Raw genomic sequence first — 19983 nt, forward strand, 5'->3', positions numbered from 1 at the left:
TATTGGTTCTATGATTTTAATGGATTTGGAAATCCAAACAAAAATCATGTATTATTCAATAATTGATTTTAAAATACTTATTAAAATTATGTGTTATTGGTTCTATGATTTACAAATACTTGTTAAAATACCATATTATTCATTTAATGATTTGTTTTTGGATTTCAAATTTCACATTATGTTTTAAATGGATTTAAAAGTGTAAAATAGAAGAATTCAAATCCAAGGATAAAATATGTTATTTCAAAATCTATCTATTTTGATTTTTAGAATTTACAAATCCATATAGATTTAGAAATCAATTCTCCAATAACATGTTAGTAGACAAAAAGATAAGGATTCCGGTTCAATTTAGATAATGGTTTACTCAAAATGGAAGACACCTAATTCGGTTTTGTTACGTCTAAAATTCTCGAACCGGACATAACTCGAAGACTCAAATTTATAACAACAACAATGTTACTTTTGTCAATGCAGTTGTAATGACATCTAGGAGAAAAAGGCTATAAAAAAAAATAAAAAAATAAAAAAATAAAGACCCTATAATATCAAAATTAGGTGGCGCGAAAATAACGCCCTCTCTCTCTCTTTTTCTCTTTAATCTCTTTCTCTCTCTTTGATCTCTCTCTCTCTGGCACCCAAATCTCTCTCCCTGAATCGTCCGATCAATTCTATCTCCGGCGATTGCTTTTTTTTTTTTTTTTAATATATATATATATATATTTTAATCCACACGAGCGACCATTCTTCATTATCGGCGAAACATTTTGTTCACGGTGGTGTTAATCAATTCCGATCGCGTTCGTATTTCTCCAATTTCGATCTCGAAGCCTATCACGGGAACTTTTTCGGATTCTTACGGGTAAGATTTTCAAATTTCCGACCTCAGATTCATCGGATCTCTGAACTTTAGCTTCTACATTTCCCAATTTTGATTATATTTCAAACAAAATCGGAAGAACCCTAGAGTTTCTGGGTAATTTCTAATTTTTGCGATCTGAGATTGATTTTGTTAGAAATAAAAAACGGAATGACTTTGGTTTTTGAATTTAATTTCTGATTTTCTTAGTTTCGATTTTCACAGAAGAAAAAAAAAGTTACTAAATTTTGATGATCGAATAAAACGAGTCTGTGTCGTGAGAGACACAGGTCGTGTCAGTATCTGACAAATTTCACTTTTGGATTCTTCGTCAGAACCATCTCATTGTTTCCACTCAGAAACCGAAAAAGAGAAATAAAGTTTTGAGTTTTTTTTTCAATCCTTCCCATTGATTCTCTCCCTTCATCCTTCACTTTCTCGATAAAACTTTTCTCAACTTCATCAATCATCACTGATTTGCTCTCGGAGAGTGGGCACTCGTTCTTGATTCTTCAATCCACGTGGTCCCTTATCTGGAGAAAAACACCAAAATGATCTGTCGTAATGTCCATTTTTGCTAATTGGTTTAATAAGTTTCTTATACTACTACAAAATCAAACAATGTGACACTAAACTAGTTTTATTATAATCTCTAGCTGCTTTAATTTAGTAAGTTTACTGTTTGCAAGGTGTTGTGATAAAGGGAGTTTCTTTTGAGGTGTTGTGATGTTGATGGAAAGAAGATGAAGTTTGGTCTCTTTAGAGAGATTTGAACCTATATCACACCATTTAATTTTCCAGCACATATCTCACCATGGCACTGCCATGACAAAGACACGGGCAAAAGATTCTTCCTCTGTTTCATTTTCGATTTAATAAAAAAAATATCCCCTGATATTGTGAATCTGCAACTAACTTGTTAGAACTTGACCCACCTTTCTCTCTTGTTTGACCACTGTTTTTTTTTCAAACTTTCTTATCCCTTTCCATTGTTAGTTCTCAGCACCTTCTTGGTTTTCTAGTTTGCATTTGGTTCTTAGTTTGTTACCCTTTTTGAATTGGATAATTCATGTTGGAGTCTTGCTATGGGTTTCTGTTGTAAAGGTAGAATCTTTTTTTACTTTTGTTTATCTGTGCTGGTTTAATATTCTTTGCTCTTTTCTTCGCATGGCCTATCTGTGAGGTATCTTACCTTTTCTCCTGGTTTTTGGGTTTCTTGCAGAATAAAGGGACTGCTTTTACAGCAACTGGAGCTCTTTTTATTGTTTAGCTCCAATGCAGAACTAAACGAGAGGCGTAAACTGCTAAATCCAATCAATGCAAGTTTGGTTTTGTGAGCTTGAATGGACGTAGCTACAGATACTACAAGGCGGCGTCTTGTTCCATCAGAGAAGAATAATGCTGTTGCTGTCACTCGCCGTCCTCGGACATCGGAGGTCAGTTCAAGATACAGGTCACCTACGCCAACCAAAACCGGGCGATGCCCTTCCCCAAGCGTCACAAGGCCAACAGTGTCTTCAAGCTCTCAATCCGTGGCTGCGAAAAGAGCAGTTTCAGCAGAGAGGAAGCGTCCTTCAACACCGCCATCACCTACTAGTCCCTCCACACCGATACGTGATTTGTCTATAGACTTACCAGCTTCATCTAGGAGGCTGTCTACAGGTCGTTTGCCTGAAAGCTTATGGCCTTCCACTATGAGAAGCCTCAGTGTTTCATTTCAGTCGGATTCGGTCTCTGTCCCTGTTAGTAAAAAGGAGAAACCAGTTAGTAGTTCTTCTGTTGATCGGACATTGAGACCTTCTTCGAATATAGCTCAAAAGCAGAAGGCTGAAACGACCCCTGTATCAAGGAAACCTACGCCAGAGAGGAAAAGAAGTCCATTGAAAGGGAAGAATTATGTGTCTGATCTTTCAGAGAACTCGAAACCTTCAGATGGTCCTCACAGTCGGTTAATAGAACAGCATCGGTGGCCTAGTAGAATTGGTGGAAAGATCACTTCGAATTCTTTAAACAGAAGCTTGGATCTTGGCGACAAGTCTTCAAGGGGTATACCAACTTCAGGGCCTGGAATGGGGCCGTCTCTTAGAAGAATGTCACTACCTTTGTCCAGCAGTTCGAGACCTTTGCATAAAACTTCTAGTAACACATCTAGTAATGGTGGATTGTTGTCTCCAACAAAGTCAGAAGATAATAACATAGCTCGATCTTCTGGGGCTCAAAGACTTTTGTCTGCAGGGTCGTTAGATAGAGAGACCTTAGCAACGGCTGTAGCTAGGTTGCATCCATTGTCTGCTCCTGGATCTCGCCCAGCTTCACCAAGTAGAACATCGTTTTCGTCTTCATCGTCTCTTTCTAGAGGCATGAGTACTTCAAGAGGAGTGAGTCCAGCGAGAGGACTAAGCCCTTCAAGAGGATTGAGTCCTACAAGAGGTTTAAGTCCTTCGAGAGGGTTAAGTCCTTCGCGTGGCACAAATACCTCCTGTTTTGCTCGACCATCAACTCCACCTTCAAGAGGGGTAAGTCCTTCACGGATAAGACAAACCAGCACTTCCACACAATCCAGTACCACAACTTCAGTGCTCAGCTTCATCACGGATGTCAAGAAAGGCAAAAAAGCAAGCTACATCGAAGATGTTCATCAACTGCGCCTGCTCCACAATAGATACTTACAGTGGCGGTTTGCAATTGCACGAGCTGAATCTGTAATGTATATTCAAAGATTAACTTACGAGGTATATAACATTTCAGTCCTCTCTAACATGACCGTTGCTTCAACTGATTGATCTAAAGACGTCTGAAAATTCAAGTTTTGACTTCAGGAAACCCTATTTAATGTGTGGCATGCGATATCAGAACTACAGGATGATGTGACTAGGCAAAGGATTGGCTTACAACAGCTAAATCTAGAGATCAAACTCAACTCACTATTAAACAATCAGGTAGGTTCTTTCTCTCCGTTATATACTGGCTTTGCATTGATCAGATCATCCCATGCTTATGCATAAATATGTGCACAGATGGCGAGCCTTGAAGATTGGGCCACACTTGAAAGAGACCATGTTAGTTCTTTAGTTGGAGCCATTGCAGATTTAGAAGCAAATACTCTCCGACTTCCAGCGACTGGAGGAACAAAGGTATATATTCTTACTTCTGCGAACACTCATGGAAAGTTAAGTTTAGAAGATCAAGAATAATAGTTATCATTTATAACTTCTCTTAATACAGGCGGACGTCGAATCTTTGAAAGCAGCTATGTCATCGGCCCTTGATGTAATGCAGGCTATGGGATCGTCCATTTGGTCTTTACTCTCAAAGGTGAGACCTTTTATAAAAACCTGTTTTTTAAAAATGTGTCCTCTTGATTTAACTCTCAAGCGGGTCCATTGCTCTTTATGATTTGTATTCGCAGGTGGAGGAGATGAACAAAATGGTAACCGAACTAGCTGTTGTAGTTACAAAAGAGAGTTCTATGCAAGGAAAATGCGAAGATCTTCTGGCTGCAACCGCGATCATGCAGGTAACCAAAAAAAATTCCAATAATTTAATGAAAAATGATTATGGTAAATTGCATTGAAACCGAGATATTGTCACATGGAACAGATAGAAGAGTGTAGTCTGAGGACTCACCTGATACAAACTAAGCGAGAAGAAGGAGAAAATGCAGAGGAGACTCCTCCATTGTTGCCATTAAGCAAATTTCCATGGCCATGATGAATAACAAAAGCTTACAGTTACCACACGTTCAACACTGAATTACCTGTAAATTGCTCTTTGATGCCAACATTTCTCTTGTCGAGATCCTTTTTTGATCTTTGCTTGTTGAAGTTTTCTCCTTCTTTTTTTGGTATGAAACAGTAGCGTAGGAAGAAAAAAAAGGAAGTGAAAGTGAAAGATCACGAGTTCGAAAGTCTTAGGATATATAAGAAAAGGAAATTTAATTGTTCACATGTAATGTCTTATGTGGGTTTTTACTACAATATATAGAGTTTATAGAAATCACTAACAAAAACATAATCATATCTCCTCTTCACCTAAATAAATCTGAAGTTAAAATTGGTTCTTGAGTTGCTTATACTTAACAGTTGACACGACCAAAAATATTAAGTTATAAATAATACTAGTGTTTTAAATTTGATGTTGTGTGGTCGTGTTCTTTGAAAAAAGGCAAAACACGGCAAATGCTACTACGGACCGTATCGGCCGCCACGGCCGAGACAACGGTCGCAAGCAAAAACAACTTTCTCGATCTCTTCAAAAGATCAACTTCTGTATCTCACCTTGCCCAAACCCATGCTCAGATCATTCTTTATGGCTTCCGAAACGATATCTCATTGCTCACCAAGCTTACCCAACGACTCTCCGACCTCGGTGCCATTTACTACGCACGCGACCTTTTCCTCTCCGTTAGAAGACCTGACGTTTTTCTTTTCAACGTCCTCATGCGCGGCTTCTCCGTCAACGAGTCGCCTCACTCTTCCCTCTCTGTGTTCGCTCATCTGAGGAAATCCACTGATCTCAAACCCAACAGCTCAACTTACGCCTTCGCTATCTCCGCTGCTTCTGGGTTTCGTGACGAGAGAGCTGGCTGTGTTATTCATGGTCAAGCAGTCGTTGATGGGTTTGACTCAGAATTGCTTCTTGGGTCGAACATTGTCAAGATGTACTTCAAGTTTTGGCGAGTCGAAGATGCTAAGAAGGTGTTCGACAGAATGCCTGAGAGAGACACGATTTTGTGGAACACGATGATCTCTGGGTACCGAAAGAATGAAATGTATGAGGAAGCTATTCAGGTCTTCAGGGATTTGATCAGTGAGAGCTGTATACGTTTGGACACAACAACTCTGCTTGATATTCTCCCCGCTGTTGCAGAGCTTCAGGAGCTTAGACTCGGGATGCAAATCCATAGTCTTGCCACAAAAACTGGGTGCTACTCCCACGATTATGTTCTTACCGGTTTCATCTCACTATACTCAAAGTGTGGAAAGATTAAAATGGCAAGTACTCTGTTTCGTGAGTTTCATAGACCAGATGTAGTAGCTTACAACGCAATGATTCATGGGTACACATCCAACGGGGAGACCAAGCTCTCCTTAAGCCTGTTTCAAGAGCTGATGCTATCAGGAAAAAGGTTGAACTCAAGCACGCTCATGAGTCTGATCCCTGTCTCTGGTCATCTGATGCTTGTATATGCCATTCATGGTTACAGCTTGAAATCAAATTTCCTGTCTCATACATCTGTCTCAACAGCGTTAATTACGGTTTACAGTAAATTGAATGAGATAGAATCAGCCCGGAAGCTTTTTGATGAGTCTCCGGACAAAAGCTTGCCATCTTGGAATGCAATGATATCGGGTTACACCCAAAACGGGTTGACAGAGGACGCAATATCTCTCTTTAGAGCAATGCAGAAGTCTGAGTTCAGTCCAAACCCGACCACTATAACTTGTATTCTGTCGGCTTGTGCGCAGCTAGGAGTGTTGAGTTTGGGAAAATGGGTACATGATTTAGTTAAGAGCACTGATTTTGAGTCTAGCATATATGTGTCTACAGCTTTGATTGGTATGTATGCAAAGTGCGGAAGCATTGGGGAAGCACGCCGGTTGTTTGACTTGATGCCGAGGAAGAATGAAGTTACATGGAACACAATGATTACTGGTTATGGGCTTCATGGACATGGACAAGAAGCTCTGAGTATCTTCTCTGAGATGTTGAATTCGGGCATTCCACCAACACCAGTCACTTTCCTCTGCGTTCTTTACGCTTGTAGTCATGCTGGCCTGGTCAAAGAAGGTGATGAGATATTCAATTCCATGATCCACCGGTATGGTTTTGAACCATCAGTCAAGCATTACGCTTGTGTGGTTGATATTCTTGGCCGAGCAGGACACTTACAGAGAGCATTGAAGTTTATAGAGGAAATGCCAATTGAGCCTGGTCCATCTGTGTGGGAGACACTGCTAGGAGCTTGTAGGATTCATAAAGACACAAACCTCGCCCGAGCAGTCTCTGAGAAACTGTTTGAGCTAGATCCAGACAATGTAGGATACCATGTTTTGCTGTCGAATATTCACTCAGCTGATAGAAACTATCCACAGGCTGCTACGGTTAGACAAACCGCCAAGAATAGGAAACTAGCCAAAGCTCCTGGATATACCTTAATAGAAATAGATGAGACGCCTCATGTCTTCACCTCAGGTGATCAGTCACATCCACAAGTAAAAGCAATCTATGAGAGACTGGAGAAACTCGAAGGGAAGATGAGGGAAGCTGGGTATCAACCCGAGACTGAGTTGGCCCTGCACGATGTGGAGGATGAAGAAAGGGAGCTCATGGTGAAGGTTCACAGCGAGAGGCTAGCCATTGCCTTTGGACTCATAGCCACTGAGCCAGGAACTGAAATCCGGATCATAAAGAATCTTCGGGTCTGTTTAGACTGTCACACAGCAACCAAACTCATCTCAAAGATTACAGAGAGAGTGATTGTTGTAAGAGATGCCAACCGCTTCCATCACTTCAAAGATGGTGTCTGTTCATGCGGAGATTATTGGTAGTGACTTGTATTTTTGGCCTAGACGCTAGTCATCCTGTAACATCATATGACTCATAATCGATAATTCTTTTATTGACTCGACAAGTTTTGATTACTTGTTGCAATCTATATGACCCTTTAGTCTTTTTTTTTTTTTTTTTAATTCCTTTAAATACCACTAAATTTTTTTTTTTTCCAAAAATACCACATTTTAGTTTTTTTTTTCTCAAAAATACCACAAAAGTTTTTTTTCCAAAATTACCACAAACACAAAAAATTTATTTTTAAGAATGTAAATTTTTTTTTTTAAGTTTGGGTTGACATATTTATTTTTAGGGTATAGTTTTTCGGGGCAGGGTTTAGTATTTAAAATTTCGGAATTAGTTTTTAGTATGAGAACTTTAGTTCAATTATGTGGTATTTTTAGAAAAAAATATATTTTAGTGGTATTTTTGGGAAAAAAAACTAAATTGTGGTATTTTTGGAACAAAAACCTATTTTAGTGGTATTTATGACAATTGCCCTCTTTTTTTTTGTCAACCACTGGGCCACAACTGGCCGGCCCATTAGCCAAATTCCTACATTCGTAGGAAACAAGACTCGATCCCTGGTGTGATGGTGTCTTCTACAAATGGACTTACCTCCTGTCAATGCACTAAGGTCACTTACCTCCTGTTGAAGTGACCCTTCCTAGTCTTTTATCTATATATAATAGTAAACTCGTTTTTGAGGGACTGCTGATGTTTTTTTTATAATCCAAACGGTTTAGGTTGTATTAGTTTCTCTTCCAACAGTTACGATTTAAGATGATATTATTAATTATTTAATTTATTAAATAAATGAAAAGGCACCTCTTTGCTTCCTTCTCCAAATCGTCGTTTCTTTTTGTTTTGCCCAGCGAAATCAACGCTTCTCTTTGTAAAAACCTGTTCAATTACCTTTTTTTTTTTGAATGAATGTAAAATTGTATTCAACCAAAAAAACGTTTGTACAATAAATGCTTCCGTGTTTAAAAAGATCCAAGGAACTGAAAAAACCGAATTTTTTTACAACTTAAGTGGTAGAGGAGGGGCGAGCATAAGGTCTCGTGGAGAACCAAAGTTGCAGGCCTTCATCGTAGCGGTGGTCATGTAAGGCGAGGATTGTGCTGAGACGGTTGCGTACATTCTTGTCAATGTACTGTATGAGCCGAGCTTGCGGAGAAGGAGCCTCGCCATGTCGCCTAGCATTCCTCTCGCGCCAAAGATGGTAGATAGATGCTTGAAAAATATACTTTAGCACGAATCGCGGAAGAAAAGGTAGAGTTGGAGAGGTTAGCAATGGGAGCAGGCAGTTCCAGTCCGTTGAGTAGTGAGCTAAAAGCAGAGGCTGCGTGAGATCTTTCCAAATGGCGGCAGCGTAAGGACATGAGAAAAATAGGTGATCCCTTGTCTCTTCCGTGTCTGAACAGAGGATGCAGTTGACTTGTTGCCCCAAAGACCAATGTTTAATGCGATCACCAGTGTCTAACCGATTATGTATCGCACGCCAGAGTAGGAATGAGTACTTTGGGGTGGAGTATGTGTACCAGATCCCTTTGTACCAGTCGACACGAGCTTGTGGGTTGCGAATATTATGCCAAGTATGTTGAGAGGAGAAGGTCTTTGAGAACCGGTCTGCCTGAGATCGCCATAACAGAATATCTGGAGCATGTGACAGTCGTGTAGTACGGCGATGAGCTGCCTGAAGAGTACCTTCAATATCATTCAAAATAGCTAGTCGATGGTGTCGAGTCCTGTGTGTGCGCAAGGCATCTTGGACCGTTGCCTCTTGCGTAATCCCCAGGTCTATGAACCCTCTCGTTCCCACTATATCAATCAATCGTCCCATTGGCGACCAGACGTCATACCAGGAAGATGTTGAAGCACCGTTATTTATCTCCACCTTATACAGTGTCTTAGCCACTTCGCGGTATTTGAGAAGTTTCTTTTACATCCAGGACCCTGCAATTGAGCCTTCCTTAACCAGCCAAAAGGATCCCTTTGGAACGAGATATGTCCAAATCCATTTTACCCAGAGGGAATCTTGCCTTGAGAGAATCCACCAGATTAGTTTCAAACAACTGACCTTATTTGCATCCACAAGAGATTTTAGACCCAAACCACCCTCCTGCTTTGGCTTACAAAGGTCTTTCCAAGCTATCTTTGCCTTCTTGGGATTGAGATCCGGACCAGACCACAAAAAAGCAGCACACAATTTCTCAATTTCCCGAAGTCACCCTGCAGGTAATCGATAGGTAGATAACCAAAAGTTGGTTATACTCATAATAACAGAGGAGAGGAGAGTGAGGCGGCCAGCATAAGACAGAGATCGAGCAGTCCATGAACTAACTTTCTGTCGAATTTTATCCAGGAGAGGAGCATAATCAGATGCTTTCATTTGCTTGGTTAAAAGCGGAAGGCCTAGATATCGAACCGACAGTTGTCCTACAGCAAAGGGAAAACTTGCAGAGATTTGAGCACGTTGCTCGTCCGTCATTCCAGCCATATACAATGTGGACTTTTCTAGACTAATTCGAAGCCCTGACTAATCCGCAAACTGCTGAAAATTTTGAATGATTCTCTCTATCGATCGTTGTTGACCATCAACAAAGACCATCAAATCATCAGCAAAACATAGGTGAGTAAGTCCTATTCTTGCACTTAGGATGATAGCCAATTACCTCTTTTCATACCTTTATATTTGGAATTTGTTCAACTTACATCTTATTTGGTTTTGTGTACTTCTCTCTCGCTTATTCTCTTGATTAAAATATATATATATTTTTTTTTTAAAGAAACGTCAGAACGTTCCTGTCGGTGGACTTGGTCTTAGTTATTCAAAAAAACAATTAACGACAACGTACTCGATTTTATAATCCATTGCTATTATGAATTATCGGTGAAAAATGAAACGTGGAAGGAGATCCAGCGTTATTATCATGAGGTTGGTTCTATGAAACTTATGTGACGACTTTTCCATTGACCAAAACGAAAATACGATTTTTCTACTTTCTCTCGACATATTTTACTGTGTTTTTTCTTTTTTACATTTTCGTCGACGACTTTAAGACATTCTCTTCTCTTCACACGATATATTACTATTGTATGTCTTATAAAATCAAAATATCTCTGAACCAGAGACAATAAACAAAAAAGGTAGTAATAGTGAGCCATGTTCATGAAGCTCTTCACCATTTTCTTCTACAGCCTACTTTCTCAATCCCTAAAGTCCTCTTCCCAAACTCTCGACTTCACTTACAATGGATTCGTGTCCGAGTATTATTATACTTTTAGAGATAATAATAATATATCCACCCAAGGAATTGCCTCAGTCACATCAAACGGTCTCTTGGTGCTAACCAAGTCAAATGTCCAGGCTACTGGTCACGCCTTCTATACGAAACCAATCCGGTTCAAAGATTCTCCAAACGGCACTGCTTTGTCCTTCTCCACAACCTTTGTCTTCGCTATCAATCCCCTGATCTCGATACTAAGCGGCCACGGCTTGGCCTTTGTCGTCGCTCCTAACTCCAGCCTCCTTTTCGGCAGTCCCAACCAGTACCTCGGTCTCTTCAACAACGCCAACAATGGTAATGGTTCTAATCACGTATTCGCTGTCGAATTAGACACTATTCGGAGTACGGAGTTCAATGATACGGACGACAACCATGTCGGAATCGATATCAATAGCCTGAGGTCAGTGGAAAGTTCTCCGGCTGGGTACTGGGACGAGAAAGGTCAGTTTGTTAATCTCACTTTGATCAGTCGTAAGCGTATGCAGGTTTGGGTCGATTACGATGGATATACCAACCGAATCAATGTGACGATGGCTCCGTTCAGACAGGTTAAACCTAGAAAACCGCTTGTTTCTATTGTCAGAGATCTAACTTCGGTTCTTCTGCAAGATATGTACGTAGGTTTCTCCTCGTCGACTGGTAGTATTATGTCGGAACATTATGTTTTCGGGTGGAGTTTCAGGTTGAAGGGCGAAGCTCCGCCATTGGCCTTAACGAAACTCCCGAAGTTTCCGTGGGTGGGGCCTACGAGAATATACAAATTCTACAAGAACTGGATGCCGTTGATTTCCCTCTTGATGATTCCCGTGTTGATTTCCCTCTTTCTGGGGCGCTTCATTGTGAGGAGGAGGAGAAAGTTTGCAGAGGAGCTTGAAGATTGGGAAAAAGAATTTGGGAAAAACCGAATAAGTTTCAAGGACTTGTACTATGCCACCAAAGGGTTCAAGGAGAAGGACCTTCTTGGATCGGGCGGGTTTGGTAAGGTTTACAAAGGTTTCATGCAGACAACAAAAAGAGCGATCGCTGTAAAAAGAGTCTCGAACGAATCCCAACAAGGGTTGAAGGAGTTTGTTGCTGAGATTGTGAGTATTGGTCGTATGAGTCACCGAAACTTAGTCCCTCTCTTGGGTTATTGCCGCCGAAGAGACGAGCTTCTTCTGGTGTACGATTACATGCCCAATGGAAGCTTAGACATGTACTTGTACAATAGTCCGGAGGTAACAATTGACTGGAAACAGAGGGTTAAAGCCATTAAAGGTGTGGCATCTGCCTTATTCTTCCTCCACGAGGAGTGGGAACAAGTGGTGATTCACCGTGACGTCAAAGCCAGCAATGTCTTGTTAGACTCTGAGCACAATGGGAGACTGGGGGATTTTGGTTTAGCTCGGCTGTGCGGTCACGGGTCAGATCCTCAAACCACCCATGTCGCTGGAACATGGGGATACCTAGCCCCTGATTACATCAGGGCAGGGCGGGCCACAACAGCTACCGATGTTTTTGCGTTCGGGGTGCTCCTACTAGAAGTAGCATGCGGTAGACGTCCTATCGACCAGAATAAGAATGATGAGAGGGTCTTGCTTGTGGATTGGGTTTTTGGGTTTTGGACAGAGGAAAACATCTTGGATGCTAAGGATCCAAAACTAGGGTCCGAGTATGACCAAAGAGAGGTCGAAATGGTTTTGAAGCTAGGTTTGTTATGCGCTCACTCCAATCCACAAGTTAGACCAACAATGAGACAAGTGTTACATTATCTAAAAGGAGATGCAATGTTACCAGAATTTTCGCCGTCTGACTTTTGTGGGGGTGGGATGACGTTGGGAATCAACCACGGACTTGGTGAGTTAGCTACGTTTATCGGTGGAACTTCCATTGCTGATTCTATACTCTCCGGTGGGAGGTGATATTTGAATATCATAACATTTGTATGTCATTACATTTACACAATATATATAACTAGAAGAGGGCTAGTTTTAAGAATATCAGTCATTACTTATAAAATAATCACTTTTGTGTTAAGGAACATCCTACTGTGCGCCTGAAACAGATGTATACATGCACTTATGTTCACAAGTACATTTAGATTAGATAATATAAACATGCTCTTATCTTATGTTCAAAAATAAATCTAAATCAAAAAAGTAAATAGCAATCTCACTTGGAAGGCACGCATGCATGAAGATCCTTATCTCCAGATTATCTCAAACCGGTTCGACGTTCGGATCTTTTTTAACTGGCCGTCAAACAATAGAAAATATTAATGTTTCATAGTATCTAATTGAGAAGCTTAAGTATGAATATATCTAAATACGTAAGCTTTTTTTTGAATAAATGTAAAATTTATTTAACGAAAAAACTTTTTGTTAACAAAATATGCATTCTTAGATCAAGTTTTCATTTAAAATATTTTCTTTTGAAGTTTTAGACAAGAATAGTATAATGTTTATATTTCTCAAAACAAAGTTGTTCATGCATGTATCTAATTTATTCAATTATAAAATGAGAAAACCTATGTGAAATATTTAAACAGTCGACATCAAATTGTATTTTTACAAAGATAAACTCTACTAAAAAAAATTAATAGTAAAATTATTTAAAAAACGGTAAGCCATAAACCCGCACATAGTATTGTACAGGGTATTTATCTAGTAATAATAATAAGAAATAGTGGAATTACTATTTTACCGATCGTTTTTTTTACCGGCTCTCTCTCTCTTCAGTCTTCAGGCAGCCACCTTCGCTAGGTCGTGGGTCTCATCGCCGACCACCAGGTTGAGAGAGCATCTACCGTCTCTTTTGTCACTTGTCACTACCACATCTGTCACTTTCACCATTGTAACCATCTTCTTGGTTTCTGGGTCTTTCACCTTCTTCGTAGAGTGATGAGTGTATCGAATGGCCACACGTTTTGTGCCGTCCGGTAAGGTAATGATATCCAGGGCTAAGTAAGCAGTGCAGCCTGTTGTTTTGGCTAGCCTCACGGCTGTCTTGTATAAAAAAGGCATCAGCTAGCCTCGGCCCCCACATAATATATAAAATTTTGGTCTAATGGTTCAAAAATATTTTCATTTATGTTTTCCACTTGAGTTCAAAACCAAATTTTTATGTCAACAAAAAAAATTTCTTTCCTTATTTTTATTTATTTAAGCCCTAAGAATCCTAACTATTTTTGTTTTCTCAAATGTGTTTCATGTTTTCTTGTATTTGTATATTATATTTTTTTTTTTCATGTTTATAGTGGAGTAAAAGATGATGCTTAATGCTAGAATTTGATTTTGTTTATAACATATATAAAGACTGATTCTTGTTTAGTTTTCCTGTTATATGAATATTGGTTAATATTTATGTTTTCTGAATTTGTAAAAAAAAATTTGGAAAATTCTTCTATATGAATATGATTTTTATTAAAAAAATACAAAATTTAAGATCTTTTAGACATATAATTGTTGTTTTAGACCTCTTAATTGTTTTTCGTCTTTATTTTATATCTTATTATATAAATTTTAGTTTTCAAAGTTAGTAATTCATATAATCGTGACATGTGTCAAGTATATTGATAATATTTTGACAACTGTGAAAAGAAATTTTATTTAATAATTATAGGAAAAATTAAAAAAACCTAAAAATAAAAGGATTACATTTCATATTTTCCAAAATATAAAAAACCAAAAGTAATCTATTATATCAGTAATTATAATAGGAAAGTTATCTATTAAATTACTAATTTCAATAGGAAAATATGTGCAATTAATAAGGAAAATATTTGTAAATTAATTGTGAATATTATTTATTATAATTATATAGTAAAAAGAAATTTATAAAGAAAAGTGATTAAAGTATATAAAGTTTAATGTGTTAAAATTAGTGATTAACATAATATAAAAAAATTAAGATAATCAAAATAAGAAATTAATGTAATTTTCTTAAGTTTTTCAATTGGTGAATGATTCGATAGCGTATTCAATACTATGTTATTATATAAATCTTAGTTTTCAAAGTTAGTAACTCATGTGATCGCGACAAATGTCAGATTTAATAATTAGAGATTTTTGTCATGTGTTATATGCTAAAACTTTGTTTTAACAAATTTTAAAATTATAAGAAATTAAAAATGTAAACAATTTAATAAATATAAAAAGATAGTTCATATATGTATATAAAAAAATAATACGAATTTTACTCTCAACGTAAAATTCTGAAATCCTGATTTCTTGTTCCGTTTCCATATAAAACCTTATGCATAATGTGATGTGTGAGCTTATGGATTTGGTATGTTTGTGCAGTACACTCCGGCGATGGACATGTGGAGCGTTGGCTGCATATTTGCCGAGATGTTAACTGGAAAACCTTTGTTTCCTGGCAAACGTTGTGCACCAGCTAGAACTCGTCACTGATCTGCTTGGAACGCCGTCGCCGATAACTCTATCCAGGGTTTGTTTTGTTTTTATATTTCCCGGAAGCTAACTAAAGTCCCAATACAGAGGCTTCTCTCTCCCAGATATACTTGCTTTGGATGCAAGTATGTTTTTTTAGCTTTTGTGTCATCATGTTGTTTGTAATTATAGTTTTCCAAGGCTTGAGGACAGCGTCGAATCTGTGGCTAAATCTGGCGGATCTGGGTTTGAGGAATTTGTGTGTCGATTTGTCTCCCTGGTGGTTCGTTGGCTTGGAGGAGAAATGAGGGGCTGGGGGTTTATCTTTAGGGTTCCCCGATGGTGGTTTTGATGCCTAGCATCATATCTGTCTTCTCACTCCATCTGAGGCGGTGCTTTGCGGTTGGTTTTTGTCATTTGTCAGGTAAGGCAGGCGGCGCTTCATGTAGGTCTTGGAGTATTCTAGGAGGCAGGGGTGAGCAAAGATCCTTCCCCGACAGCGGTGGTGAGGGATTCCTCCATCTGATGTGGTTGTGGCGGTGTGGATTCTTTTGGATGGTGAGAAGAACCGAGGTGGATGCTCTTGGTAGAAGACAGATATGTTCCGGGTCAGGTGAGTTGGAACAGGCCGGGAGATATGTTCCGGGTCAGGTGAGTTGGTGAGCTTGAACCGGAGTCAGATTTCGAAAGCTTCTGGCAATGGTTCACCTTACTGTCTCTGCCACAAAAGAGTGGGTCTCGCTTTCGCCGGGATTACTGTTCCAATCGGTTGCTTCAGGTCACGTTTAAATCAGCAGGAGAAGAGTTCGTTTTTGTTAATGGACCGATTTTTGTTTTCTCATTTTGTAACTGTTTTAACCTGTATGCTTACAAGGCCTTGCCCATTTGAGAAGGCCCATTAAAGTAAATAAACATGAAGAATTAATTCTAGGTGATCAATAAGAATTAATATGAAGAACAAGCTAAGATGAAGATCTAGAAAGATAAAGAATCCTAAAAATAACAGATCTAATAAATCATAAAAATCCTATGAAGAACCCTGAACCTAACAAGAGATCTACTCAGACATGATTAATGAAACAAAAACCATGGATAAAATAGATATCATTAAATTCAAAAGAGAAGAACAAAAGAGTTTAGAAAAGTTTCTCTCAACAGGGCTGGGTTCTTGTCTCTCCCAAAAAGCTCTCAAGGTCTGTCTCTCAAAAGGTGGCACAAAATAAAACTTGAAAATAACTTAGGTCTAAATAATGACCCAAAAATCCTATTTATATTCCTAAAAACGTTCAGGGACTAATGATGCAAATATGGAAGACTTTAAGGCAACTTTGTAAACCTTCAAAACTTGTGAGAAAACTTCTGATTTTTCTGCTGGATGATGCATCGATCGACACCATCACTTGCATCGACCGATGCAAGACTCTGAACTTGTCTCCCAACTTCACAGCTTAGCCTCAATGCTTGAATGTGCTCCAAATCCTCCTATTTAGCTTCATTATGCTCTCATCTATGCTAAATCCTATAAAGACTCAAAAAACTCTAAAAATATCAAAAAGACGCTATAAATAAGACTTATATCATGGCTAAAAACACCTAAAAACCATCATATATTAATGCGCCACTCAAGACAACGGCGTTGTTAGTGTTTGACGGCCGGTTAACAAAAGCGCTGAACGCCAAACCGGTGAGGAGAGATAATCTAAGGATCTTCATGCGTGCCTTCCAAGTGAGAGTGCTATATATGTTTTTGTTTAGAGATTTCATATGTACCTCTTTTTTTACATAAGAGCATGTTTATATATTTATTTTTATGTACTTTTGAACATAAAGCTGTTTAATCGTAATGAGCATGTATAAAACTGTTTCAGGGGCACAGTAGGATGTTCCTTAACAAAGTCATTATTTTTAAAAGTAAATGACTCTGATATTCTGAAAACAAAAGACTAGGAAGGGTCATTGAAGTCTTCCTATATACATTTTCTCATATCTAAAATAAAGAAAATTCAGATAAACATTTGATAAGATATATATATTTTTGTTGAATCAGAGACTAGCCAGAAAACAATGTTAAAAGACATTTCTTTCTTCTCTATTTATAACTCTGTTCTCACCTAGTTTCATATCTAGCTAAGAGAATAATAGTAATTCGATATCCTTATCTCCGAGCATTTCAAGTTATCGAAGCCGCAAACAAAGCCATCATCTTCAAGGTAAGAGCTTCTTGAGGAAACGGTTCCGTCATCTCACAACCCAGAAGACACACATGTGTTTATTTATTCGATAGATTTCCTCTTTCTTCTCTCCTCTTCAATTTTGAGCTTAAAAGTTCAAAACCTAAGGTATTACAAAAAAAAAAAAAGTTATATCACATGTGTGCATCTAATCCTGCAAGATGGCCCCAGAGGTAATAATTGTTTACAAATTTATGTTGTGAGGCCTAGCCATTGCCTTTGGAGTCATAGCCACTGAGCCAGGAACTGAAATCCGGATCATAAAGAATCTTCGGGTGTGTTTAGACTGTCACACCGCAATCAAACTCATCTCAAAGATCACAGAGAGAGTGTCTGTTGTAGAGACGCCAACCGCTTCCATCACTTATGGTGTCGATTCGACTGTTCATGCGGACATTATTGGTAGTGACCTGTTTTTGGCCTTAACACAAGTCAAACTGTACTCATCCTGTAACATTATATCACTCATAATTGCTAATTCTTTTCTGACTCAACAAGTTTTGAATCCTTATTCCAATCTATATGACTACGCTTAATTGTTGAAAACTTGAAGGTATATCAAAACAATTTGAGGAAGATCTTACATTCAAACAATCTATATCTATGGTTACAGACACATGGGAATGCAAGCAGCATAGTAGAAAAAAGAACTATACATAAATTTCTCAAACTCGCAGAATATTTACCAGATATCATATCTTCAGATAAGTATGCCTAGCACTCCAATCTTTATCCGGTGATTAATTTGATACCAGACAATTGCGTATCATATATCTTGCGTTGCAGTTATACCTGCTGTTCTAACTTCATCATCCGCTGGCTTTTTCTTCTTTTTTGAGGGCGGTTCTTGCACTTTCCGAATAAGTTCCTTGTTTGGCACCAAGACGATAAACAAATTTCTGTCCCGGAAGTTTTTGCTCTCCTCAGTTCCAAGCTGCAGGATGTTGACAAACACGATCCATTTAAGGTGGGGCAATTCACATGCCAATTCGATACCAAACTTCAATAAGAAAAAAGAGTAGAGGACAATACAGACCTCTCCTATTTCAGTCTGAAAACGTCTAAGGAGCTCAATAGCTATATTTCTAAACTCGTTTTCCCGGCCTTTCATGTTCACAATCACTTTAACCTGAGTGCATAACAAGAGTCGCAGCAGTAAAATGTAATTAGAATGGACAGAACTCGCCCTAAAATGTTCCGGTAGTAACACAGAAAAAGTAAATGAGAAAAACCTTGTCACCATCTTGCAAGAACTTCCGAGCTGCTCTCATGCGTACAGAATAGTCATGCTGATCGATGTTATAACTACCGTAGAAACAAAAAATCAGAAACCTTTTGAAAAGAAGCAGTTCTAAACAAGGTCAATCGCAACGACAAAAAACAAAAGAGAGGCTCATATTTACCCCATTTTAAGCTCCTTCAAGTCCATGCGAGTAGCTGACATATAAGAACAAAGCTTCAGTTACACAATCCATTCAGCCATGTAAATACGACACAAGTAAGTGAGCTTATAGTTTTAACATTATCTTCCAGTTAATAAGCAGAGAAGGATGATCATATACTTTTCTTCTGCTGTTCTTTTTTCCTCTTTTGCTGTTCGTATCTGTATTTACTGATAATGAAACAAAAAGGAAAAAAATCATTCTCCTCTATAGACAATCCATACGGTACAAATTAATCATTCTTTAAGATAATAGTATACCTGTAATCCATCATTTTGACAACCGGAGGATCTGCATCCGGCGAAAGAATCACCTGAAAACCAATCCCGGCATACCAAATACTTAGTGATGATAATGCTAAGGTAGATAAAAATACAAGCTTTCAAAAGAAACACAAACCAGATCAAGCTCAGCTTCTTCAGCTCTTCGAACCGCTTCATCTTTGGAAACTAAACCAATCTACAAAACAAAATATATTATTGGTTCTGTTTTTAGCTGAAATCAAAAGTTGTTAACACCAAGAGGCAACTTCAATTCAATTCAATTACCATGTTCTGCTGATCATCGATAAGCCTTACAGTGGCTGACCTACTCAATTTGAAAATTATCAATACTATACATCAGAATCAAATCAAAATTTCATTAATCCAGTGAAAGTTTCCAAATTTACCTAATAGCTGAGATATCAAGCGCATCATCATCCTCTGATTCTTTTTGCCTACCTCTCCTATTTCCTGGAAGTGGAAACCGAGCACCTCCGCCGCCACCACCGTAACGGCAGGTGATAACAGGGCAACGACGATGATAAGGTGGGAGAGAAACAAGTGACAGTTCGGCTAGATAGAGTCTGAGACCAAAGAGCTTAGATTTAACAGAGGATGTACGATGAGACACCGTTTTACTTTTGGTGGCTCCGGCGGCGAGAATGGCGTTGAATCCGACGGTGCTCGTGATCACAGCCATGGCTCTCTCTCTACCAATTTGACAGATCAGATTCAGAAGGAAACAAAAAAAAATCATCTTATCCAAAATATTACACACACCAGACTGAAAAAGATCTAATTTTTAAAAAAGATTTTGCCTTTTTTTTTTGATAATTGAAACAGAGAAATTGTGAATTAGCTTATTGATTAGAAAGTGACATATATGTATGTACGTACTTTTTGTTCTGCTTCGCGTAAGCATAAAAATTAATTCTATCTTTAAGAATGTGATTGATGTGCTCTATACTTTTTA

General features: G+C 38.5%; 4 protein-coding genes and 1 pseudogene across 9 annotated transcripts; 3 read left to right on the forward strand and 2 right to left on the reverse strand.

Moving 5' to 3' along the window:
- The first annotated feature begins 473 nt into the window (after positions 1-473).
- On the forward strand, positions 474-4804 carry LOC104721769 (AUGMIN subunit 8). 4 transcript variants are annotated; one of them, XM_010439838.3, is made up of 8 exons: positions 561-862; positions 1549-1963; positions 2082-3591; positions 3679-3798; positions 3877-3993; positions 4085-4174; positions 4269-4376; positions 4460-4804. In XM_010439838.3, the coding sequence occupies exons 3-8, from the start codon at positions 2203-2205 to the stop codon at positions 4568-4570; spliced, it is 1935 nt and encodes a 644-aa protein (XP_010438140.2). In that variant the 5' UTR covers positions 561-862; positions 1549-1963; positions 2082-2202; the 3' UTR covers positions 4571-4804. The 4 variants fall into 4 exon arrangements, 2 of the variants coding, with proteins under 2 accessions (XP_010438138.2, XP_010438140.2); XR_015572587.1 differs by having other exon boundaries at positions 575-862; positions 3667-3798; XM_010439836.3 differs by lacking the exon at positions 1549-1963 and having other exon boundaries at positions 474-862.
- On the forward strand, positions 4784-7493 carry LOC104721768 (pentatricopeptide repeat-containing protein At4g30700). Its single transcript, XM_087475583.1, has one exon. It carries the CDS (start codon positions 5038-5040, stop codon positions 7408-7410), a length of 2373 nt encoding a protein of 790 aa, XP_087331709.1. The 5' UTR covers positions 4784-5037; the 3' UTR covers positions 7411-7493.
- A 948-nt stretch (positions 7494-8441) lies between these two features.
- On the reverse strand, positions 8442-9257 carry LOC147933636 (uncharacterized). Its single transcript, XM_087472278.1, has one exon. It carries the CDS (start codon positions 9255-9257, stop codon positions 8442-8444), a length of 816 nt encoding a protein of 271 aa, XP_087328404.1.
- A 1235-nt stretch (positions 9258-10492) lies between these two features.
- Positions 10493-12724, forward strand: LOC104721770 (L-type lectin-domain containing receptor kinase IV.4 pseudogene; annotated as a pseudogene). The gene has a single exon (XR_015570587.1). The product of XR_015570587.1 is annotated as an L-type lectin-domain containing receptor kinase IV.4 pseudogene (transcript).
- Positions 12725-17841: 5117 nt separating this feature from the next.
- Positions 17842-19932, reverse strand: LOC104721771 (translation initiation factor IF3-4, chloroplastic). 2 transcript variants are annotated; one of them, XR_015572024.1, is made up of 9 exons: positions 19418-19924; positions 19296-19335; positions 19147-19206; positions 19008-19060; positions 18868-18917; positions 18709-18761; positions 18538-18610; positions 18342-18434; positions 17842-18239 (listed from the first exon to the last, which is right to left on the reverse strand). XR_015572024.1 is itself a non-coding variant. In XM_019231611.2 (9 exons), the coding sequence occupies exons 1-9, from the start codon at positions 19765-19767 to the stop codon at positions 18072-18074; spliced, it is 921 nt and encodes a 306-aa protein (XP_019087156.2). In that variant the 5' UTR covers positions 19768-19932; the 3' UTR covers positions 17842-18071. The 2 variants fall into 2 exon arrangements, 1 of the variants encoding a protein (XP_019087156.2); XM_019231611.2 differs by having other exon boundaries at positions 18709-18742; positions 19418-19932.
- Positions 19933-19983: the final 51 nt, after the last annotated feature.

Source organism: Camelina sativa, chromosome 11, assembly GCF_030686135.1.
Source record: "Camelina sativa cultivar CO46 ecotype springtype chromosome 11, ASM3068613v1".
In the NCBI taxonomy this organism is placed as follows: domain Eukaryota; kingdom Viridiplantae; phylum Streptophyta; class Magnoliopsida; order Brassicales; family Brassicaceae; genus Camelina; species Camelina sativa.